At 38.9% G+C, this 21387-nt stretch overlaps 1 protein-coding gene across 1 annotated transcript in view; it reads left to right on the forward strand.

Annotated features, from left to right (window-relative positions):
• Window positions 1-99: 99 nt before the first annotated feature.
• Window positions 100-21387, forward strand: part of LOC118835848 (zinc finger protein 665-like) — a 110595-nt gene continuing 89307 nt past the window's right edge. The window contains exons 1-4 of the mRNA XM_036743128.1: window positions 100-139; window positions 764-844; window positions 950-1726; window positions 1811-2293. Coding sequence (XP_036599023.1) covers window positions 955-1726; window positions 1811-2293 — 1255 coding nt within the window. The 5' untranslated portion in view covers window positions 100-139; window positions 764-844; window positions 950-954. The remainder of the gene's footprint in view (window positions 140-763; window positions 845-949; window positions 1727-1810; window positions 2294-21387) is intronic.

Raw genomic sequence — 21387 nt, forward strand, 5'->3', positions numbered from 1 at the left:
TTAAAAAGGCCAAAGCATTCCATCGCATCTAGGCCATCTCCAGTCATACTGATCTATATCTGGCCACTGCACCCAAATGGCTCTGGAGAAGAAAGTGAAGTTGGTGACACACAACTCTTCACTTAAATCCAATGCACATGTAAGTCATGGTATCATCTTCCTGATTTCATGGTCCCCTTTGAGAATGAAGAACAATTCAGATAGCCCTCAGGGCATCATACAAGTTCTTTAGATTACTACAGTCAGCATAAAATTGAATTCTATCTGCCTTCTTACTGAGCCAAGAATCCTGAATGTCTCTCTCTAAGCTTTGCTTGGATTTAACTTTTGCTGCAGTTGAATACAGCCTTCTTAGAGATGGATGAAGTAACCTACTGCTAGGTCCATCGAGTTCTCATTTTTTATTTAGTACCTTTTGAGTTTCTCCATCATTTTCATCAAAACCAATTCAGGTTTTTACTCCATAGTTTTCTGACCCAGATGAGGTAATGTGCTGTACAATAAATCACTGAAAGCTGGCCACTCCTCTCCTGCTGGAATGTTGAAGACCATGTTTTGGCTTAGCCTTCTCTCCAAGTTAGCAACAAAGTGTTGTCCCATGGAGAGTCACTCTTAGCTGTTGACATGAAGTGTTGTGGTAGTGACTTTGCCTTGGGGCTGTTGCTTTTGTCGAATGTGAATATTTAGGGTCTGATGGGTCCAGCATTCTGTGGTGCCCATCTCTTTCTCACTCTCATATCCTGTCTGTCTCTTCTGCTTACAGTGATACAGTCCATGTGATGCCAACGTTTGCTCCAAGAGTACATCCATGAAATTTTCTTGCATTTAGTTTGGTGATGAGAAGGTTAAGAGCCGCGGAAGTCTTCAGTAACCGTTGCTATTACATTTATTTATGTGTGTATGTCTTTTTCTGTATATGTGTTTGATTGTTTGTTTTCTTCATATGTAGAGACCATGTTCAAGGAAAATGAAATAACTAGAAAACTGGGAATTTTTTTGGAAGAGTGTGACCCGCAAAGATGCAGGAGTGGTCGTCCCTGGAACTTCAGTTTGAGAGAAATTCATGACTTTATTCTCAACGCAGATAAAAAAAGTAGTACTGGGGAAATGCTTTTTGTAAGTAATGAAGGTGGGGAGGCCTTTCCTCATCAACAAATTCCTGTTAAAAAAGAGCCTGAGGAATGTAATGAATGGGAAGCACATCAAGGAATCCACATTGGAGAGAAGCCTTATGAATGGAATCAATATGGAAATTCTTTCACACAGAAAGGCCATCTTGCTAGACATGAAAAAATCCACACTGGAGAGAAACCTTATGTATGTAATCAATGTGGAATGGCTTTCCTATATAACTGCCATCTCAGTAGACATCAGAGAATCCACACTGGAGAGAAACCATTTGCATGTAATCAGTGTGGAAAGGCTTTCACACACAGCTCCAGTCTTGTCACACACAAGAGAATACATACTGGAGAGAAACCTTATGTATGTAATCAATGTGGAATGGCTTTCCCATACAGCTACTGTCTCAGTAGACATCAGAGAATCCACACTGGAGAGAAACCTTTTGAATGTAATCAATGTGGAAAGGCTTTCATGCAGAAGAGCCATCTTGGTGAACATCAGAGAATCCACACTGGAGAGAAATTTTTTGAATGTGACCAATGTGGAAAGGCTTTTACACACAGCTCCAGTCTTTTCACACACAAGAGAGTCCACACTGGAGGTAAACCTTATGTATGTAATCAATGTGGAATGGCTTTCTCATATAGATACTATCTCAATAGACATCAGAGAATCCACACTGGAGAGAAACCTTATGTATGTAATCAATGTGAAAAGGCTTTCCTATGTAGGACCTATCTCAGTAGACATCAGAGAATCCACACTGGAGAGAAACCTTTTGAATGTAATCAGTGTGGAAAGGCTTTCATGCAGAAGAGCCATCTTGCTGAACATCAGAGAATCCACACTGGAGAGAAACCATTTGAATGTAATCAATGTGGAAAAACTTTCAAGCAGAGGTACCATCTTGCTTCACATCAGAGAATCCACACTGGAGAGAAGCCTTTTATATGCAGTCAGTGTGGAAGGGCTTTCACGCAGAGTTCCCATCTTGTTGCACATCAGAGAATCCACACTGGAGAGAAGCCTTATGGATGTAATCAATGTGGAAAGGCTTTCCGAATAAGGCAGATACTTTCAGCACATCAAAGAATCCACACTGGAGAGAAGCCTTATAGATGTAATCAGTGTGGAAAGGCTTTCACACAGAGTTCCCATCTTGCTGCACATCACAGAATCCACACTGGAGAGAAGCGTTATAGATATAATCAACCTGGAAAGCCTTTCACAGAGAGCTCCAGTCTTACTGCACATCACAGAATCCACACTGGAGAGAAACCCTAGGAACTTCATTCATCATATATTTTGGCAGGATATAGTTATTGTGTTTATGTGTGACAACAATCCTTGACAATATTGGTTTAATTTCATGCAGTTTTCATTAACCTTTCCGTTCATTCGACATAGTTGTTGAAGGCAAAATTCACCACATGCCCATATGTTCTCAATTATATCCAAATAAGTATTTGATAAGTTTTCAAACACCCCACTAGGTCTGGTCTGTAGGTAGGCTAGAGGAAGGGGGAGTACATCTGGCTACTGCAGGTGGCCTTCAGAGTAAAGGTTGCCAATAAGAATGGAAAAGCTTTAATCCACTGAGTAAGAAGGGAGCAACTACCACAGGAGATGTTGGGGATGCAAGCTGGTGGATGTTGGATGAGGTGGACAATCAGCACAAATAGTACATTTTGGAGACTTAAATGAATACAGTGAGCTCTAGTTTACACCCAGTGAATAAGTAGTTGGTTCAAAAATGTAACTTTACTATGTGCTAATTATTAACAGGTACAATTCCATGATTTTCTAAATGACCACAGATGAAACTCACTTTTTATTTGAAATTTAACCCATAAGTTTCCTTACTTTGGCTTGAAGAGATCCTGGATCCTTAAACAGCAGCCTTACAGAGTCTCTGAGCACTGTGAGCAGGGCTGGGGAGATCTGTTCACAGGTTAAGTAAGAGGGCCAAAGGAACCTCACAGAGACCTCTTCAGAGAATTATGCCATGCTTTCCCCCAAGAGTTAGTTATCATCATCATTACTTTATTAATTAAAACAATATATACCCCAGTATTAATGTTTCAAATGTTTTGTCACATTTTATAATAGATACATTTATGATTTAACAACATTTAGATCAAAAGTAACCTGCCTTACCAGCTGTTTTTTTTCTTAAAGTTATGAGACTAGAGAAAACAGTTCAATAGAATGCGTTTTCAAAAGATGTTACAGGAAAAGTCAGTCATCCTATCTCCTTTGTCATTATGGTAACTGCATCTAATGACATCAAAAACCCCATATTTAGGACAGTCAATTAAAGAGGTAGCAGTATGTCATTTCTACAGTACTTACTACATGCTAGGTTTTCTCCCTAGTTCTTGAAAATTACTTTAAAGAATTTCATGGAGGTATGAGGTCTTCCACCCAGCTTGCCTTTGCCTCCCCTGCCTGTAGGTACCGTACCACCTCCTATCCAGGCTTTAAACTTGCTAATTCAGAGTTCATCCTGGAAGGTGATATTGCTGTCCTCATTGTTGACAATTGCTCCCAACTGTGCAAAGCAGGCTTTCTAGGAGACAGTGCCCTTCCAGTTGTCTTCCTTTCCATTGTTTGGCACCCCAGACATCGGGGTTTGATGGTGGGTATGGGTCAGAAATACAGCTCTATGAGGGATGAGGATCAAAGCAAGAGAGAGATTCAGAGCCTGAAGTACTCCATTGAATATGTAATTGTCACTCCATAGTTCTTTTCTGGATGTGGATAACATTTCCCATCATGAGTGTTTTGGAATTGTCTTGGACCATTGCATTGCTGAGAATATTTAAGTGTAATAAAGTTGATCATCACACAATGTTGTTTTTACTGTGTACCATGTTTTCCTGGTTCTGTTCTCTTCATTCAGCATCAATTCATGAAAGCCTTCCCAGGTGTTTCTGAAATCTGCTTCCTCATCATTTCTTTGGGAACAATGGTATTCCATTAGTTACATAGCACAGCTTGTTCAGCCATTTCCGAATTGATGGGCATCCCCTGAAAAGTAAAGACTGTCCTCACACTCTGGACTTAATCTTGACATGGAGAGTTTTGGGCAGAGAGGGACTCATTGGTTTGAAAAGTTACTGGGCTGGGGAGTGGGGCCTTATGGCATAGATGGACACTTACCAATCAGGTACTGGAGCAATTTGGGTGTTGATCTTGGTTCTTGTTAGCTGAATGGGAAAGTAGAGGGTAAGTTTGGGGATGAAAACAAACCCTAAAGGAGGAATGTGCACACACAAACACACACACTCAATGTGGTTTGGGGTGCTGGGAACCCTGAAATGTCAAGGTATAGGGCTAGTCTGCCTAGAACATGTTCAAGCACTTCTTTCAGTCAAAGTGGCAAGGTTTATTGTAATAGTGATTGAAGAGGGCAGGATTCCTACTGAATCTGCCTCAGTGGGGATGAAAGATTGGAAAAGGAACAGTGAAGTAATCTGGATGTGATTAAGGGTGGTAAACAGTCTGAGGTGGCCCTGATACAATGGGTTTGCGGTGGGTAAGAGAACCACAGTGAAAGGCCTATTGAGCAGATGGGCTGGGCTGGGCAAGATGCCAGGGACTTGGTTGTGTAGGAAAATCCAGGTCCATGTCCCCTCATCCCATCATTCCCTCAAACAAATTGGACCCAAAATCTTTTGAGGTAGTGGTCTTGGTTTTTGACACTGCTTCCTGTTGGAAAGACCATAGAGCTGTCACTGCTTTGAGGGGGTCACAGGGAGGAGGCTGACTGGAATGAAGTACAGGCTTTATCCCAGGGAAGAAGTGGGGATGTTATCTGTCTTTGGTGAATGGCCTGTAGTCTGAAAGACATATCTGACAAGCTAGTTCAATATGTAGGGCCCAGATATAGGGAGAATTAAAAGCAATGTCAGAATGGGGGAAAACAAAGCAAGAGCTCCATTACAATCATTTATGTTTGACTTACAGTTATCTCATCTTGTTCCCCAGACTTATATTCCTTCTAGTTCCTTTAGGAGGATCACATGCTATTGGGAATTAACAGGTTTTGCAGGTAGAAGTTTTCCACCCTCATCTAGAGACTGACCCCAATTATAACAAAAGACTTGGGAAGATACAAGAAAATTGATTGCACTGAGATTGTCTTCCCCAAATCAAACTGAAGATGTTTTTCATTTAATTTCAGTAATAGCAACAACTAATTACTAAGTTGTTTAGAATATAGACAGGAGTGTAATTTTAGGCTGAATAGCTCAGAGTTCCAGCCCCCTTCTGAAAAGCTCTTCAGAAGAACAATCCTGATGATGAGATTGCATTGGAAGCTGTATAGGCTTGGATAGAGACTGATGCTTCTGCCTAGGTAGTCCAGGGTTGGGAATGGTCTGGTATGATTGAGAGGTGATCTGATAAGAAGAGGTACTTCCTCTGGAGATGAAGTGATACCAGCCAATGTTGAAAAGCTACTGTACCAGGATTAAGTGACCTAAGTGCTCAACTCAAGACACTCGTTTTAATATAGCCCACCTCCCAGTGTGTTGACCAATCAAAGTTGGTTGGCACCCTCGGGAACACCTATACTTCAAAGGGCATATAACTGTAACCCCAAATCAAGCCAGTTCTGGACTAGCCCCCTTAGAGGGAGCCCACTTCTGGACTGTAATTCCCATGCAATGCATGTCAAGCTGTTGAGGTTCTGGGTGCTTGGACCCCAAAATAGCAACATGCCAGGTCCTGCTAGAATGAATTCGACCCAAGCTTTGTTTCAACCAAAGAAAAACAAAGTTGATTAGAAATCTGCCCAATTGGCCAGACTCTTAAGGAATCTCTAAAGAGAGATTACTCACAAGCTGGCCTTGACTGAGTGGTACGAAACTGTTTCCAGCCAAATGAAGAAGAGTTTTTCTATTATACTGAGGGGTTCAGATGACACTGGCTATGATGTGTCACGGTCAAAAGCATCTGTGGCCCTTGCTTTATGACTGCTTGTAATTGTTCAAAGAATACATTCATTCATTGTGTTATTTAATTATAGAGAAAGGTTCCTTGGTTTGGTAAGAATGTAATATTTTATGAGCTGGGGTTAGAGATTGAGCTAATGCATAAGAGAGAGACACTGACACTATTAATGAAAAAAGAATTTTTTCAACATGCCACTAGGACATGAGAACATTGGCAATCAGGAGTCAAGAGACAGAGTGATGGATATCAAAGAAGAGAGTGGTGACATCTGTAAAACCCTTGATACTTTGGGAGGGCTCATCTAAACTTGCTACATGTAGAGCACATGTTCAGCAAATGCACCTTGCATTCGATGCTCTTCAATTTAATTTTCTTCCATTTCCAGCAGAAGGATGAGTCACTTTTTTTTAGTTTTTCTGTTATTTTAGAGAAATTCTCTTTAATGTGGATCAAATCTCTTTTAAGTTTTTTCATTTTGATTTTATTGAGAAATCTTATTTATCTTTTTTTATACTTTTATATCTTACTTTTACCTTCCTTTATGTCTATTATTGAACTTTTGAGCAATTAAATAATTTATTAAACTTTTTCCTGTTTTTTTAGATTCCCAAGAATTTACAAAATTTTCCTTTTCACTTGGTGTTCTGAGTCATAATTCTGTATTGCATTATATTTATTCATAGTATGAATAATCACTTTAGAAAGGCCATGCTTTTGTTCAGTGGTAATTCATCTCTTGAATCCCTAACTTGTTCTTAACAGAAGCACTCCCACATCTCTTTCCTTCTCCATCATCCCACATTCTTTCTTCCCCACCATGGAATGAGCTTACGTTCTCCAACCCTTCACATAAAGAGGTCACCTCACACATCTCCATATTTTGCACCTAGCTGCACAACTCACTGACTTTGCTACCCTGTACCAGAGTCTGATATCTTTAACCCAAAATTTCTTCCTTTGGTGTATTGTCTTCCCCTTGAAAATGTAAATTCCATGGGGACAGTCTTTCTTCTCTTCTATTTTAATGCCTAAGCCATAACAAACACTTATTGACTACTGAATATCCAAACAATTTAATCTGAGTATCTTGATTTTTGTTTTGCTTTAAAAGCTCATCATGACCTAGACATCACTTAACTTCTTCAGTCTTCTGCGCCCAAAAGCATTGGCAAGGTTGGGCTGCATTGTCCCATTCCCATCATTTCCATCCGAAAGTCACGGCACCATAACTGTTAAACCTGAAAATTTGGTTGAAGGAAACAACAGAGCTAGGTGATAGAAAAATCCATGTTGTTTATTATTTTCCCTTAAAGCATAGCGGAGGTAGCTTACTTGTACGTACAAGGAGTCAGAGCATAGGCTCTGGCTGTCTGAACAAAGCAATGAGAAAACTTATATACCTTATTTTAGTAGACCTAGCAAACCTGTATTACCTCACATTAATGGCCCCCATGTATGTTTAACCATGATACAAGAAGAGGATTTTCCTTAATTGAATAGAATTGTAAAGGATGTTGACAAAAGTCAGTTGAAACTACAGCCCAGCGTCTCTGTGTCTCGTTACATTCCATAACATAGTATATACCTGTAGAATATTAAGCAAGGTAATCTCTCTTGGGGTTTAGGGTCTCATCCCTTAATGGCTAACAGATATCTGGCCTTGTTGACAGTGGTAAGGGTATTTCCTGAGCAAACTTTTAGAGAGAACAAAGAAGCCCAGGTGCTGGATCTTCATCCAGTTACTCATTAATTCGGGCTCTGGGTCTAGTTGAAATTAGAAGTGATATAAAATAGTATAATATTTTCCACATTTCCTCCTTTTGGTCAAAGGTAAGCTGAAAGCTTCACCTGAAGACCAATTAAGGTATGGAAAAAAAAAATCCTTATCTAGGTGGATTCAGGTTTTTTTTTTTCCTTTCTGTGTTTGGACATCCCCAGAGATGGACAGTAATTGTAAACTACTTGTAAACAAGCAGGGGGAGCAAGTTGCAAATGGTATCAGGGTAGGGAGCATAATGGGGAAATTAGAGCACCTAAGTAAAATAAGCTAAAGACACCAAAGGTACAGGTAAACAGTCTTGGGAACACAACAGACTCAGAAAGGGAAAGAGCAGTTCTTCATTCAGGTTCTGGTCCGGGCTCTTGGGAAGGTTGCCTGTGTCTGATGCTGTCCCCTTCAGGCTCTTTGAAACCGGAGGGCAAGGTGTCCTATGGGCTCAGATGTCCACTCAGGAGCACGAGCAATCATCAGATGTGACAGAAGGATCAAGGAGTCCATATCCACAAGTTGGCAGTTGTAGAAGTAGTCAGATCTGACAGGAGCTCCCAGAACACATATGATTTGATAATTGAGAGAAAAACAGCACAACATAGGTCCCAGCCACTCAGGGCTAAGTTCAAACGGTGCAATAAACGGTTCAGTATCCCAGCCACACAGGGCTGAGTTTAAATAATTACAATAAAATTTTTCCCATAATTCACAAACTGCACAATTACATTAAGTACAGACCAAACCACTTAGATATTCCAACATTCATCTATTACCTAATAGATTTAGCATTGTGCTTACAAAACTTCTTGATAATATAAATTTGCTATGAAGAAAAGAGGGACAATTTCATATATCTTAACAGAAGGAAAGAACTTCCTTAGCTCTGTTTGATTCTAGGCACGAGTCATATCTGTCAGCCAATCTTATAGTCACCTGGTGCTGAAAGCAGGGCTTAGGAGTAACCAGGTGGGGATTTTCCTTTTCAGAAAGGAAATAGCAGAATTGGGAAATAGAGTCAGGAAGATCCTACCTAGGTTGTGTCCAAGGTCGTCTTCAAGACTTTTTCCCAGGCATAGACATCCACCTTTAAGAATTCTCAGTCTGTAATGCCTGCCATTCCACTACTGGCTTCATGTGACCTATACCTGTAATCAGAGCTTAAAACAATATTAAATTGTAGTCCCATAAAATCTTAAATAGCAAATAAATATCCTTCAGAATGGACTGTCCCAAATTTCATTGAGCTAATAATTATCAGATCAAGCTACATAACTTTTCGGCCTTCTAGAATACTTTCTCACACTCTCAACTTACTTAAACAATTTGAAACTGGTATTCCTTTGGGACAGGAGAGGCTTAGCTAACTCCTATTTGTCCCCAAACCTTCTTATCTGCCTTTCGTATTTCCAATCAAACCTGTATTTACTTTTCCAAATCTTTCAAACCCATTATTTGGTCTTCCTTTATGTTTCAACCATAAGACAACTCATAAGTTAATACTTTTTACTGACATAACTGTCTGTACTGGAATCCATTCCAGCTTAAACAAAGCAAAGAGGTTAATGACCATCCTCACAGGTTGAGGAAAGGGACACTTCAGGAATCAAATCTTATACACATTGATAAGCTCTAACTTTTGCTTAAAATCACAAAAACATTTTCCAAAACATTTCTAGAATTATTTTAATCACTAGTGGTAACATTTTAATTTCTTTTTTTTTTTTTTTGCTTTTTGGCAGGGCAATCAGGGTTAAGTGACTTGCCCAAGGTCACACAGCTAGTACATGTGTCAAGTGTCTGAGGCCAGATTTGAACTCAGATCCTCCTGACTCCAGGGCTGGTGTTCTACTCACTGCGCCACCTAGCTGCCCCTATAAGTTCTTTTTTTTTTTTTTGGAGAGAGGAGGCAGGGCAATTGGGGTTAAGTGACTTGCCCAAGGTCACACAGCTAGTACATGTGTCAAGTGTCTGAGGCCAGATTTGAACTCAGGTCCTCCTGACTCCAGGGCCGGTGCTCTACTCACTGTGCCATCTAGCTGCCCAACATTTTAATTTCTAAGGCCCAATACTCTTAGCATTGTAAAAGTTTACCACATTTTTCAATATTGCTGATTCATCTGTTTGTCAAATTATACAATTTAGAAATGTAACAGTGCCCTAAACATAATTATGCATTTTAAAACTTGAAACAACCCATTTATCAATTTAGGTGAACACATTTCTAAATCTCCATGCACAGAGAATCTTTCATATCATTATTTGAAACTATAACTTTAAATCACCAGGTATATTCCCATAATAGAAAACTTTTTCACACAGAAAATCTGTTCTCATGGTTAAATATCAGTATTATTAATTATTTACTTGTTATAACCACATATAACAGTTCCAAATTTTATCACATCCCTTTGAAAACCCAATTCACATATATCAAAATCAGCTTAAAATTGCTATAACATCATTTCTTACCACACAATGGTCTTCTCAAATTTCACAATCTAAGAGAATTCTTGGGAACACAATGCAAGTTTAGAAATACAGAAACAATAATTTTCAGATGACATCTATTGCCTTTCCAGATTTCCACATATAGAAATTATTCAGCTTATTACTTTTGGTGTTCAAAAACCACTTCAAAAGTTAACAATTATGTTAAATTAAAGAGAGATAATAATAATGTTGTATCTATCATATACCAGACTTTATGTTAAGCATTTTACAATCATTATCATTTTGATCCCGTAATAACCATCATTATTATTTTCCCTTTACAAATCAGCAAACAGGTCAGAGATTAAAATACAGTTTTGCAATTGGAACAAGAAGTGTGAAGTTACCTAGAGCAGAAGCTAGTATCCCAGTGGTGACAATTCTGGGAGGCAGAAAGTCCAAATCCATCTACCTCACCCTTCCCCCACAACTGCAGAAGTTACTGAGCCTAGGGCAGTTTGCAGCTGCTGAGGACAGAGTGGGCAAGATGCATAGGACCTGGGTGACATTTCCAAGCTTTGCCAAAAAGAATGGGCTACAAAGGTACCCAGGGGCACAGGACTGTCAAAATACTGTCAGTCAGCGAATTTCTGTCCTTCTCCTCCTTTTTGCCAGGTGGGGAAGGGTGATTTAAGTTTTCCCTACAGTTCTCCTACATTCTCTTCTCCTAATCTGATCTGGGATGAGAGAGGTTTGTTTTATGCTGCTTTGACTTTTCCTGCAGCTCTGGCTCGGTCAGAGACAGGACAATGGTGAAAGATCTCAATGATTGTAACTCAAGTAAACTTCACCTAAGTGATCAGCATTGGGAGGAGGTGTTTCAGCAAGAGTGAGCTCCTGGAGGGATTTTACAGTCTCAGGAGTTCTGTCCCAAAATCCAACTAACCAGTCTCCAAACTTTTAATGAATAATCAATCCCAGAATCTGCTAAAATGTTTCAGCTCTATTTTTTCTTCAAGTCTGGTTGGACAGACCAGACATTGAAAAAGAAAAAAAGCATCTCTGTTTCCCTAACTGCAGCCTTAGAATTCTTTAGCTACCTGCGTTTCAGATTTTACCAAAGGATAGACATAGAGCACAGGCTCTCACACAGACAGTTAACAGACAATTAACAAAACAAATACAGAACAAATACAGACTGAGCTCAGAGTTTAAACAACAGAGAATTAGAAGCTTTCATGAGTTGGCTATTAGTACCCCTATGGTCTTTGGGGAAGCCTTGGCATGCCTGATTTTTCTGACTCTCCATATCCTATCCCTTAGGAAGGGGGAAAGGGGAGATGGAGGAGGACTAGGGCAGGTAAGGGAAGGCTAGGAGTAAGGATAAAATGCATTTATCCTCCCCATAATCAGAGCCTTTAAGGGAAGGAAGCAGGAAGAGGGCAGAAGGCAAAAACAAAGCCCTTAAATGAAAGGGAGAAAGGGGGAGGGAAGGAAGAGAGAATGCAATGGTAGCAGAACAGAGTTACCTTCCTCCAGATCAGATCCTTTCCGGGGAAGCAGAGGGGGAGGGGGTAACAGCAAAGTGCAGTTTTCCTCCCCAGGATCAGGGCCTCCAAGGGAAGGAAGGAAGGGAGGGAGTGAGGAATAGGGTGGAGGGAGTGGAGGAATGGTTGGACTTCTAATTCTAGTTTTTGACTGATCCATAGCTAATTTTCTAGATCAATCAGTGTTTCCAGGGGATCTATGTGCGTTTGCCTGCAGATCTGATCCCTGCCCCCAGAGCTAGCTTAAAGGGAATTTTCAGACTTCAACCAATTTTGTGGGAGTCCTTTTTGGAAGCTGGGAAGAGAGACAACTTACCCCTACCTTGTCAAGGCCAAAATTCCAGGAAAAATTAATCCTATGGTGCCCAAAAGTGTTGGCAGGGTTGGGCTGCATTGTCCCATTTCCATCATTTCCATCCGAGTCATGGCACCATAACTGTTAAACCCGAAAATTTGGTTGAAGGAAACAACAGAGCTAGGTGATAGAAAAATCCATATTATTTATTATTTTCCCTTAAAGCATAGCGTTGCTAGCTTACTTGTACGTACAAGGAGTCAGAGCATAAGCTCTGGCTGTCTGAACAAAGGAATGAGAAAACTTATATATGTTATTTTAGCAGACCTAGCAAGACTGTATTACCTCACGTTTATGACCCCCATGTATGTTTAACCATGATACAAGAAGAGGATTTTCCTTAATGGAATAGGGTTGTAAAGAATGTTGACAAAGGTCAGTTAATATTAAGCAAGGTAGTCTCTCTTGGGGTTAGGGTCTCATCCTTAAATGGCTAACAGGGGTAAGAATGTCCTTAGGTCAGTCTAATCTGGCCTTGTTGACAGTGGTAAGGATATTTCCTGAGCAAACTTTTAGAGAGAACAAAGAAGCCCAGGTCCTGGATCTTCATCCAGTTACTCATTAAATCAGGCTCTGGGTCTAATTGAAATTAGAAATGATATAGTATAATATTTTCCACAACCAAAAGATATCCACATAAGCATATGCAATAGCACTGGTTATTGAGACTTATGTGGTTCATTACCTTCTCATCACCAATCTAAATGCAATAAAACTTTGGATACTCTCAGAGCAAATACAGGCATCAAATAGACTGTATCATTGTAAGGAGAAGAGACAGACAGGCTGTGAGGGTGACAAAGGATGTGTATACCCCAGAGTACTGTACCCATCAGAGACTCATTCACTCCAAGCTAAACATTCACATTCTACAAAAGCAACACAGTTTAGAGTGATTCCCTATGGCAGAATAGTTTGTTACTAACTTAGAGAGAAAACTGAGCTTACACAGGTTTGCAGCATTCCAGCTGAAAAGAAGTAAGGGGCTTCCAGAGATTTGTTGTACAGCACCACATTTACTTGTCTGGGCCAGAACCCTTGTAAACATTTGAACTAGTTTGATGAAAATGATGGGGAAATTCAAAACCTAATAAATAGTGAAAACTCTACAGGGCCTAGTAAGTTAGTTCATCCATATCTAGGAAGGTAGCCTTTAATTCCAGTAGAAGTTAAGTACCAACAAAGCTTCGAGAGATGCAATGATGAAATTCAGTTTTATGCTGGTAGGCACAATCCAAAGAACTTGTATGATGCGCTTAAGTCTATTTATGGGCCAAAGAGCCATGGTGCACCTCAACTACTCAGTGCTTGATCAAGCCGTATCAACTAGTAAAAATTCATGATCCTGGAGAGATGGACTGAACACTTCCATAGGATTCACAACAGAATATCCGCAACCACTGCTGAAGCCACTGACCATTTACTTCAGGTTGTACTCAACAGCTTTCTAGCCATCCCCCACTGATGGCCATCCCTGCAAATTCCAGTTCTTTGTCACCAAAAAGAGAGAGGCTAGAAATATTTTAAAACATGTAAGTTCATTTCCTTTTCCCCCATTCATTTTGGAAATTAGACCTAGTAATGGGTCAGAATTTGGGCATAATTCCAGATTGCTCTCCAGAATAGTTGGATCAGTTCATGATTCCACCAACAATGAATTGGTTTCTGCATTTTTCCACATCCCCTTCCAATATTTGTCATTTCCCCTTTTAATTACTTTAGCCAATCTGATGGGTATAAAATAATACCCCAAGGTTGTTTGAATTTGAATTTCTCTATTGGATTTCCGTTATTTGGAATTCTTGACAGAAAACTAGTGTTCATATCCTTTGAACAATTACCAGTTGGGGAATGATCCATGTCTTATAGATTTTTCAAAGATCTTTGTATATTTGAACTATGAGACCTTCATCTGAGAACCTATCTCTTGTTTATTTGGAAATTGTTCACCTATTGATAAGTAAGAAAAGTGACATGTTCCATGTTCTTTAGTTTTCTTGTAATGTCTCTATTTAGGTCTAGGTCATGTATCCATTTTGACCTAATCTGGATAAAAAGTCTAAGATATTGGTCCTTACCCAATTCCTGCCATACTTCCTTCTAGTTTTCTCAACAATTTTCACCAAATAATGAATTCTTACTCCAAAACCATGAGTCTTTCCAATTGCCAAATAGAACATTTCTATATTTATTGGTTGCTGTAAATTACATGTCTTCTCTGTTCCACTGACCTATCTTCTTTATTTCTTAGCCCTTACCACATAGTTTTGAAAATGAGGGCCTTATAATAGAGTTTAAGATCCGTTTCATTATTTCTCATTAGTTCCTTTCATATCGTGACCATTTGTTCTTCCAGATGAATGTTATTCTTTTTTTCTAACTCAGTAAAATAAGTTTTTGGTAATTTAATTGGTTTGGAATTGATGATATTAATTCTTTTAGTTGAAATTGTCATTCTTATTATATTGGCCCCACCTATGCAGGAACAATGAATATCTCTCCCATTATTTAAATCTGATTTCATTTGTATAAAATGTTTTTTACATTTATGTTCACATAGTTCCTTGGTTTGTCTGTGCAGCTATAATGCCAGGAATTTTATACTGTCTAGATTTATTTTAAATGGTGTATTTCTTACTATCTTTTCTTCCATGGTTTTGTTGGTGATATATAGGAATGCTTATGATTTGTGTGGGTTTTATTATACTCTGCTACTTTGCAAAAATTATTAACTACTTTAATAAACTTTCTGATTGACTCTGAGATTTTCCAAGTTTATCATAACATCATCTTCCAAAAAAAGTTAGTTTTATTACTTCATTTCTTCTATTTCTTCTCTTATTGTTATTTTTAGTATTTCCAAAACTAACACAAGACATTTCTGTAATATGGTACAATAAAAAAGATGATTGTACATGAAACTGCAAATCTACTATGGACAACTTCCTCTTCTGTTCAAATTTATGACAAAATTATCCTGTAAATTTCTTTGTTTTTCCACCCTCCCCTCAGAGTTGGCTACCATTACGTACACAAAAAAGTGTGTGTGTATGTGTGTGTGTGTGTGTGTGTGTATGTTTGTATGCATGTGTGTATACCCGGTTTCCCAAACAATTTTTACCAAATCATGAATTCTTATCCCAAAATGTTAAGTATTTACACCTCTCAAATACAAGGAATTATGTTTATTCACTGCTCTATCCATACACTATGCCCATGGTCTGTCTTTCTATTTCTTACCCAGCAACAGAGAGTTTTGAAAATTACTGCCTTATAATACAGCATAAGATCTGTTACTGCTAAACCTCCTCCAATTGCGTTTTTTCAATTATTTCCTTTGATATTCTTTACTTTTTGTTTTCCCAAATGAATTTGCTTATTACTTTTTCTAATTCAGTAAGAAATAATTTTGGTAATTTAAGTGAAATGATATTGAATATATAAATCAGTTTCAATAAAACTGTCATTTTTATTATGTTGGCCTTGCCTACCCATGAAAAATTAATATTTCTATTATTTAAATCTGATTTTATTTGTACATAAAGGCTTTTAAAATTTGGTTTATATATTTCCTGCTTTTGTTTTGGCAGTTGCACTCCCAGGTATTTTATACTGTCAAGAAATTGGGGCACTTTGTTTTCTTCCTTTAAGGAGATTCTCGGAGAGCCACGTATTTCCTGTCCTATTCTGCCAGCTTGCCAGAATCCCTTCCCTTCTTTTTAGCATGACATTTTCAGTGAAGTTGTCAGACACCTTCATGGAGGAGGAATATGGCAACAAGGTGAGACTCCTGATTGGTGGCAAATTATTTAACTTGAAAAGGTGACAAGCCAAGACCAAAGTAGATGGAGAGTTGTTGCATGAGAAGATTGGAGCAAGTGGATGCTACTGACTTTATGAGAAATCAAGATATTATAAAACAGATCCAAAGTAATAAAAAAAAATGGAAGACAATGTGAAATATCTCATTGGAAAAACCACTGACCTGGAAAATAGATCCAGGAGAGATAATTTAAAAATTATTGGACTACCTGAAAGCCATGATCAAAAAAAGAGCCTATATATCATCTTTCAAGGAAAACTGCCTTGATACTTTAGAGCCAGAGAATAAAATAGAAATTGAAAGAATCCACAGATTGCCTCTTGAAAAAGATCCCAAAAAGAAAATTCCTAGGAATATTGTCACCAAATTCCAGAGTTCCCAGACCAAGTAGAATATACTGCAAGCAGCCAGAAAAAAACAATTTGAGTATTGTCGAAACACAATCAGAAAAACCCAAGATCTAGCAGCTTCTACATTAAGGGTTTGAAGGGCTTGGCATATGATATTCCTGAGGTCAAAGGAGTTAGGATTAAAACCAAGATTCACATATCCAGGAAAACTGAGTATAATGCTCCAAGGCAAAATATGGATTTTCAATAAAATAGAGGACTTTCAAGCTTTCTCAGTGAAAAGACCAGAGCTGAATAGAAAACTTGACTTTCAAACACAAGAATCAAGAGAAGCATGAAAAGGTAAACAAGAAAGAGAAATCATAAGGGACTTACTAAAGTTGAACAGTTTTGTTTACATTCCTACATGTAAAGATGATATGTGTAATTCATGAGACCTTTCTCAGTATTAGGGTAGTTGAAGGGAATAGACATAGATATATAGACAGAGGGCACAGGGATAGTTGAGTATGAAGGGATGATATCTAATAAAATCAAATCAAATTAAGGGATGAAAGAGGAATATATTGAGAGAGGGAGAAAGGGAGAGATAGTATGGGGTACATTATCTCACCTAAAAGTGACAAGAAAAAGCAGTTCTGTTGGAAGGGAAGAGGGAGCAGGTCATAGGGAATGAGTGAATCTTGCTCTCATGGGATTTGACTTGAGGAGAGAATAACATACACACTCAATTGGGTATCTTACCCCACAGGAAAGAAGGGGAAAGAGGATAAAAAAGGGGGGACAATAGAAGGGAGGACAGATTGGGGCAGGAGGTAATCAAAAGCCCGCACTTTTGAAAAGGAGCAGGGTCAAGGGAGAAAATAGAATAAAAGAGGACAGGATAGGACAGAAGGAAATATAGTTAGTCTTTCAGAACATGAGTATTGCATAAGTGTTTTACATGATACATTTGTGGCCTATGTTGCATTGTTTTCCTTCTTAGGGAGGGTGGGTGGGGAGGGAAGAGGAGAGAGAATTTGGAACTCAAAGTTTTAAAAGGAGATGTCAAAAAAAATTTGCTTTATTTGTTTTTGCACGCAGCTGGGAAACAAGATATATAGGGAATGGGGCATAGAAATCTATCCTGTCCTACAAGAAAGTAAGGGGAAAGAAGATGGCTGAGAGTGGGGTGAAAGAGGGGAGGGCTGACTGGGGATAGAGGCAATCAGAATATATGCCATCTTGGAATAGGGGGAAGGGTAGAAATGGGGAGAAAATTTGGAATTCAAAATCTTGTGGAAATCAATGTTGAAAACTAAAATTTTAAATAAAAATAATAAAATTAAAAAAAAAAACCCAGATGTTGGTGCTTCTATTCTCTGGTAACTATGTATTGCTATGGATAGACTGATTTGTGTTTATTTGCTCTGTTTATATAATATATACTTGTAGTTTCTGTTTGTATATTCTCTGAAGTCCAGAGTGATGCTTTCCTCCCTGTATTAAGTGAATGATATATATACATATATAATATATATATATATGTGTGTAATTAAAGTAAGATTGTTAACCCCTTACAGTTGTTTCCTTAGAAAATCAGACCAAAGGACCTGTGCTAGCAGCCCTCTTGTGTGCTGATGTTTTATACTCCCACAGCAGCTGCTAGCAGCATCATTGTTACAAATATACTATTTCCTCTTTTGCTAAACCTATGAGAAGAAGGTTCCAGCACTGCCAGCCCTCTACTCCCACATGCTTTCTCTGTCTCAATCAAAAACCTAGTTGAGAAGTTATTTTCTCAAAGTAGCAGGACACAAAATAAACCTATATCAGTCATCAGCATACCTGTATATGACCAACAAATGCCTGCAAGAAGAGATCATAAGAGATACCCCATTTAAAACAACTCTAGATAATTTTGATTACATTGAATTAAATAAGTTTAGTATAAATAAAGTGAATGTAACCAAGATCAGAAGGAAAGGAGAAAATTGAGGGTGGGGGGAATTTTATATACAGTTACTCAGATAAAGTTCTCATATCTCAAATATACAAAATAGACAAAAATCTTTGTAAAATCTCTAAGAATGTGAGTCATTCCATGATTGATAAATGGCCAAAGGATATGGAAAGGCAGAGTTTCAATGGAGAAATCCAAATAATTTATAGTCATATGAAATAATGCTATAATTCAATATTGAGAACAGAAATGCTGTGGGGTGGAGGCAAGATGGGGGCTGGAAAGCAGGGACTTGCTTAAGCTCCCCCCCAAATCCCTCCAAACAACTGTAAAAAATGGCTCTGAACAAATTCTAGAGCTGCAGAAGAAATGAAATAGCAGGGAAATAGTGAGCCCAGGAGAGCTGGATGGTCGCTGGGAAGGTCTATCCCATGGTGCTAAGAGTGGAGGGCTGCCCAGCTTGGCCTGCACTGGGACAGACCAGGTCCTGAGTCAGCCAGCCAGAACAGGCCTTGGGGCCATGAAACAGTGAGCTGTGACAGTTACCAGACTTCTCAACTCACAAAAGCCAAAGAGCAGGTTAGGGGGAAACTGCGGGATCAAGTTCAGAGTGGTCTCAGGCGCCAACTCTGGGGTGGAGGAAGTGGTACAGCAGTGGCCATAGCAGTAGTAGGAAACTCCTGAGGCCGCTTCCAGAGCTTCAGCTGCTTCCTGAGTCCCTGGCTCACACAGTAGGAGGAATCAAGCAGAGGATCAGAGCAGGAATAGAAGGAGCACTTTGTGGGCACAAAGGCAGATTCACTTGCTGTGCCCTGCTATCTGTATTATGGTCCTGGTCAGGAGTTCTTGGGGGAGGAGGAGTGTTGCTGTGACAGATCTGGGTGTGACGGTGGAGTAGAAATAGCTCTGAAAATAGCAGGGCTTGGACCCTAAAGCTTGGGACAAAGTACTCTCTACTCTACAAGCAGTCATATCCTGACAAAAAAGCTCAAGGGTCAAGTAGTTGGCTGGGAACATGAACAGGCAGTGAAAACAAACTGAGACTCAACCTCAGACTCAAATTCAAACTCTAGATTCCTTTTTTGGTGACAAAGAAGACCAAAACATACAGCCAGAAGAAGTCAACAAAGTCAAAGAACCTACATCAAAAACTTCCAAGAAAAATATGAATTGGGCTCAGGCCATGGAAGTGCTCAAAAAGCATTTGGAAAGCAAGTAAGAGAAGTAGAGGAAAAACTGGGACAAGAAATGAGGGTGATGTAAGAAAACCATGAAAAACAAGTCAATGACTTGCTAAAGGAGACCCAAAAAAAATACTGAAGAAAATAACACCTGAAAGAATAGACTAACCCAGATGTCAAAAGAGCTCCAAAAAGCCAATGAGGAGAAGAATGCCTTGAAAGGCAGAATTAGCCAAATGGAAAAGGAGGTCCAAAAGACCACTGAAGAAAATACTACCTTAAAAATTAGATTGGAGCAAGTGGAAGCTAGTGACTTTATGAGAAACCAAGATATTATAAAACGGATCCAAAGGAATGAAAAACTGGAAGACAATGTGAAATATCTCATTGGAAAAACCACTGACCTGGAAAATAAATCCAGGAGAGATAATTTAAAAATTATTGGACTACGTGAAAGCCATGATCAAAAAAAGAGCCTAGACATCATCTTTCAAGAAATTATCAGGGAAAAGTACCCTGATATTCTAGAGCCAGAGGGTAAAACAGAAATTGAAAGAATCCACAGATTGCCTCTTGAAAAAGATCCCAAAAAGAAAACTCCTAGGAATATTGTCGCCAAATTCCAGAGTTCCCAGATCAAGGAGAAAATACTGCAAGCAGCCAGAAAGAAACAATTTGAGTGCTGTGGAAACATAACCAGGATAACACAAGATTTAGCAGCTTCTACATTAAGGGATCGAAGGGCTTGGAAAATGATATTCTAGAGATCAAAGGAGCTAGGATTAAAACCAAGAATCACCTACCTGGCAAAAGTGAGTATAATGCTCCAAGGCAAAATATGGATTTTCAATAAAATAGAGGACTTTCCAGCATTCTTGATGAAAAGACCAGAGCTGAATACAAAATCTGAGTTTCAAATACAAGAATCAAGAGAAGCATGAACAGGTAAACAAGAAAGAGAATTCATAAGGGACTAACTAAAGTTGAACTGTTATGTTTACATTCCTACATGGAAAGATGATGTGTGTAATTCATGAGACCTTTATCAGTATTAGGGGAGTTGAAGGGAATATAGACAGAGGGCACAGGATGAATTCAATATGAAGGGATGATATCTAAAAAAATGAAATAAATTTAAGGGGTGAGAGAGGAATATATCGAGAGAGGGAAAAAGGGAGAGATAGAATGGGGTAAATTATCTCACATAAAAGTGGCAAAGAAAAGCAGTTCTGTGGAAAGGGATAAGGGGGCAGGTGAGGGGGAATGAGTGAATCTTACTTTCATCGGATTGAATTTAAGGAGGGAATAACACACAGTCAATTGGGTATCTTACTCCACAGGAAGTAAGGGGAAGGGGATTTAAAAAAGGAGGGAATGATAGAAGGGAGGGCAGATAGGGGGAGGAAGTAATAAAAAGCAAACATCTTTGAAAAGGGACAGGGTCAAGGGAGAAAATTGAACAAAGGGGGACAGGATAGGATGGAAGAAAATATAGTTAGCCTTTCACAACATGAGCATTGTGGAAGTGTTTTACATAATGATACATGTGTGATCTATGTTGAATTGCTTGCCTTCCTAGGGAGGTTGGGTGGGAAGGGAAGAGGGGTGAGAATTCAGAAGTCAAAGTTTTAAAAGCTGATGCCTAAAAAAATTTTAAAGTTTTTTTTTTTTGCATGCAGCTGGGAAACAAGATATATAGGGAATGGGGCATAGAAATCTATCCTGTCCTACAAGAAAGTAAGGGGAAAGAAGATGGCTGAGAGTGGGGTGAAAGAGGGGAGGGCTGACTGGGGATAGAGGCAATCAGAATATATGCCATCTTGGAATGGGGGGGAGGGTAGAAATGGGGAGAAAATTCGTAACTGAAAATCTTGTGAAAATCAATGTTGAAAACTAAAATATTA

This window comes from Trichosurus vulpecula, chromosome 2 (genome assembly GCF_011100635.1).
Source record: "Trichosurus vulpecula isolate mTriVul1 chromosome 2, mTriVul1.pri, whole genome shotgun sequence".
NCBI classification, from domain to species: Eukaryota; Metazoa; Chordata; class Mammalia; order Diprotodontia; family Phalangeridae; genus Trichosurus; species Trichosurus vulpecula.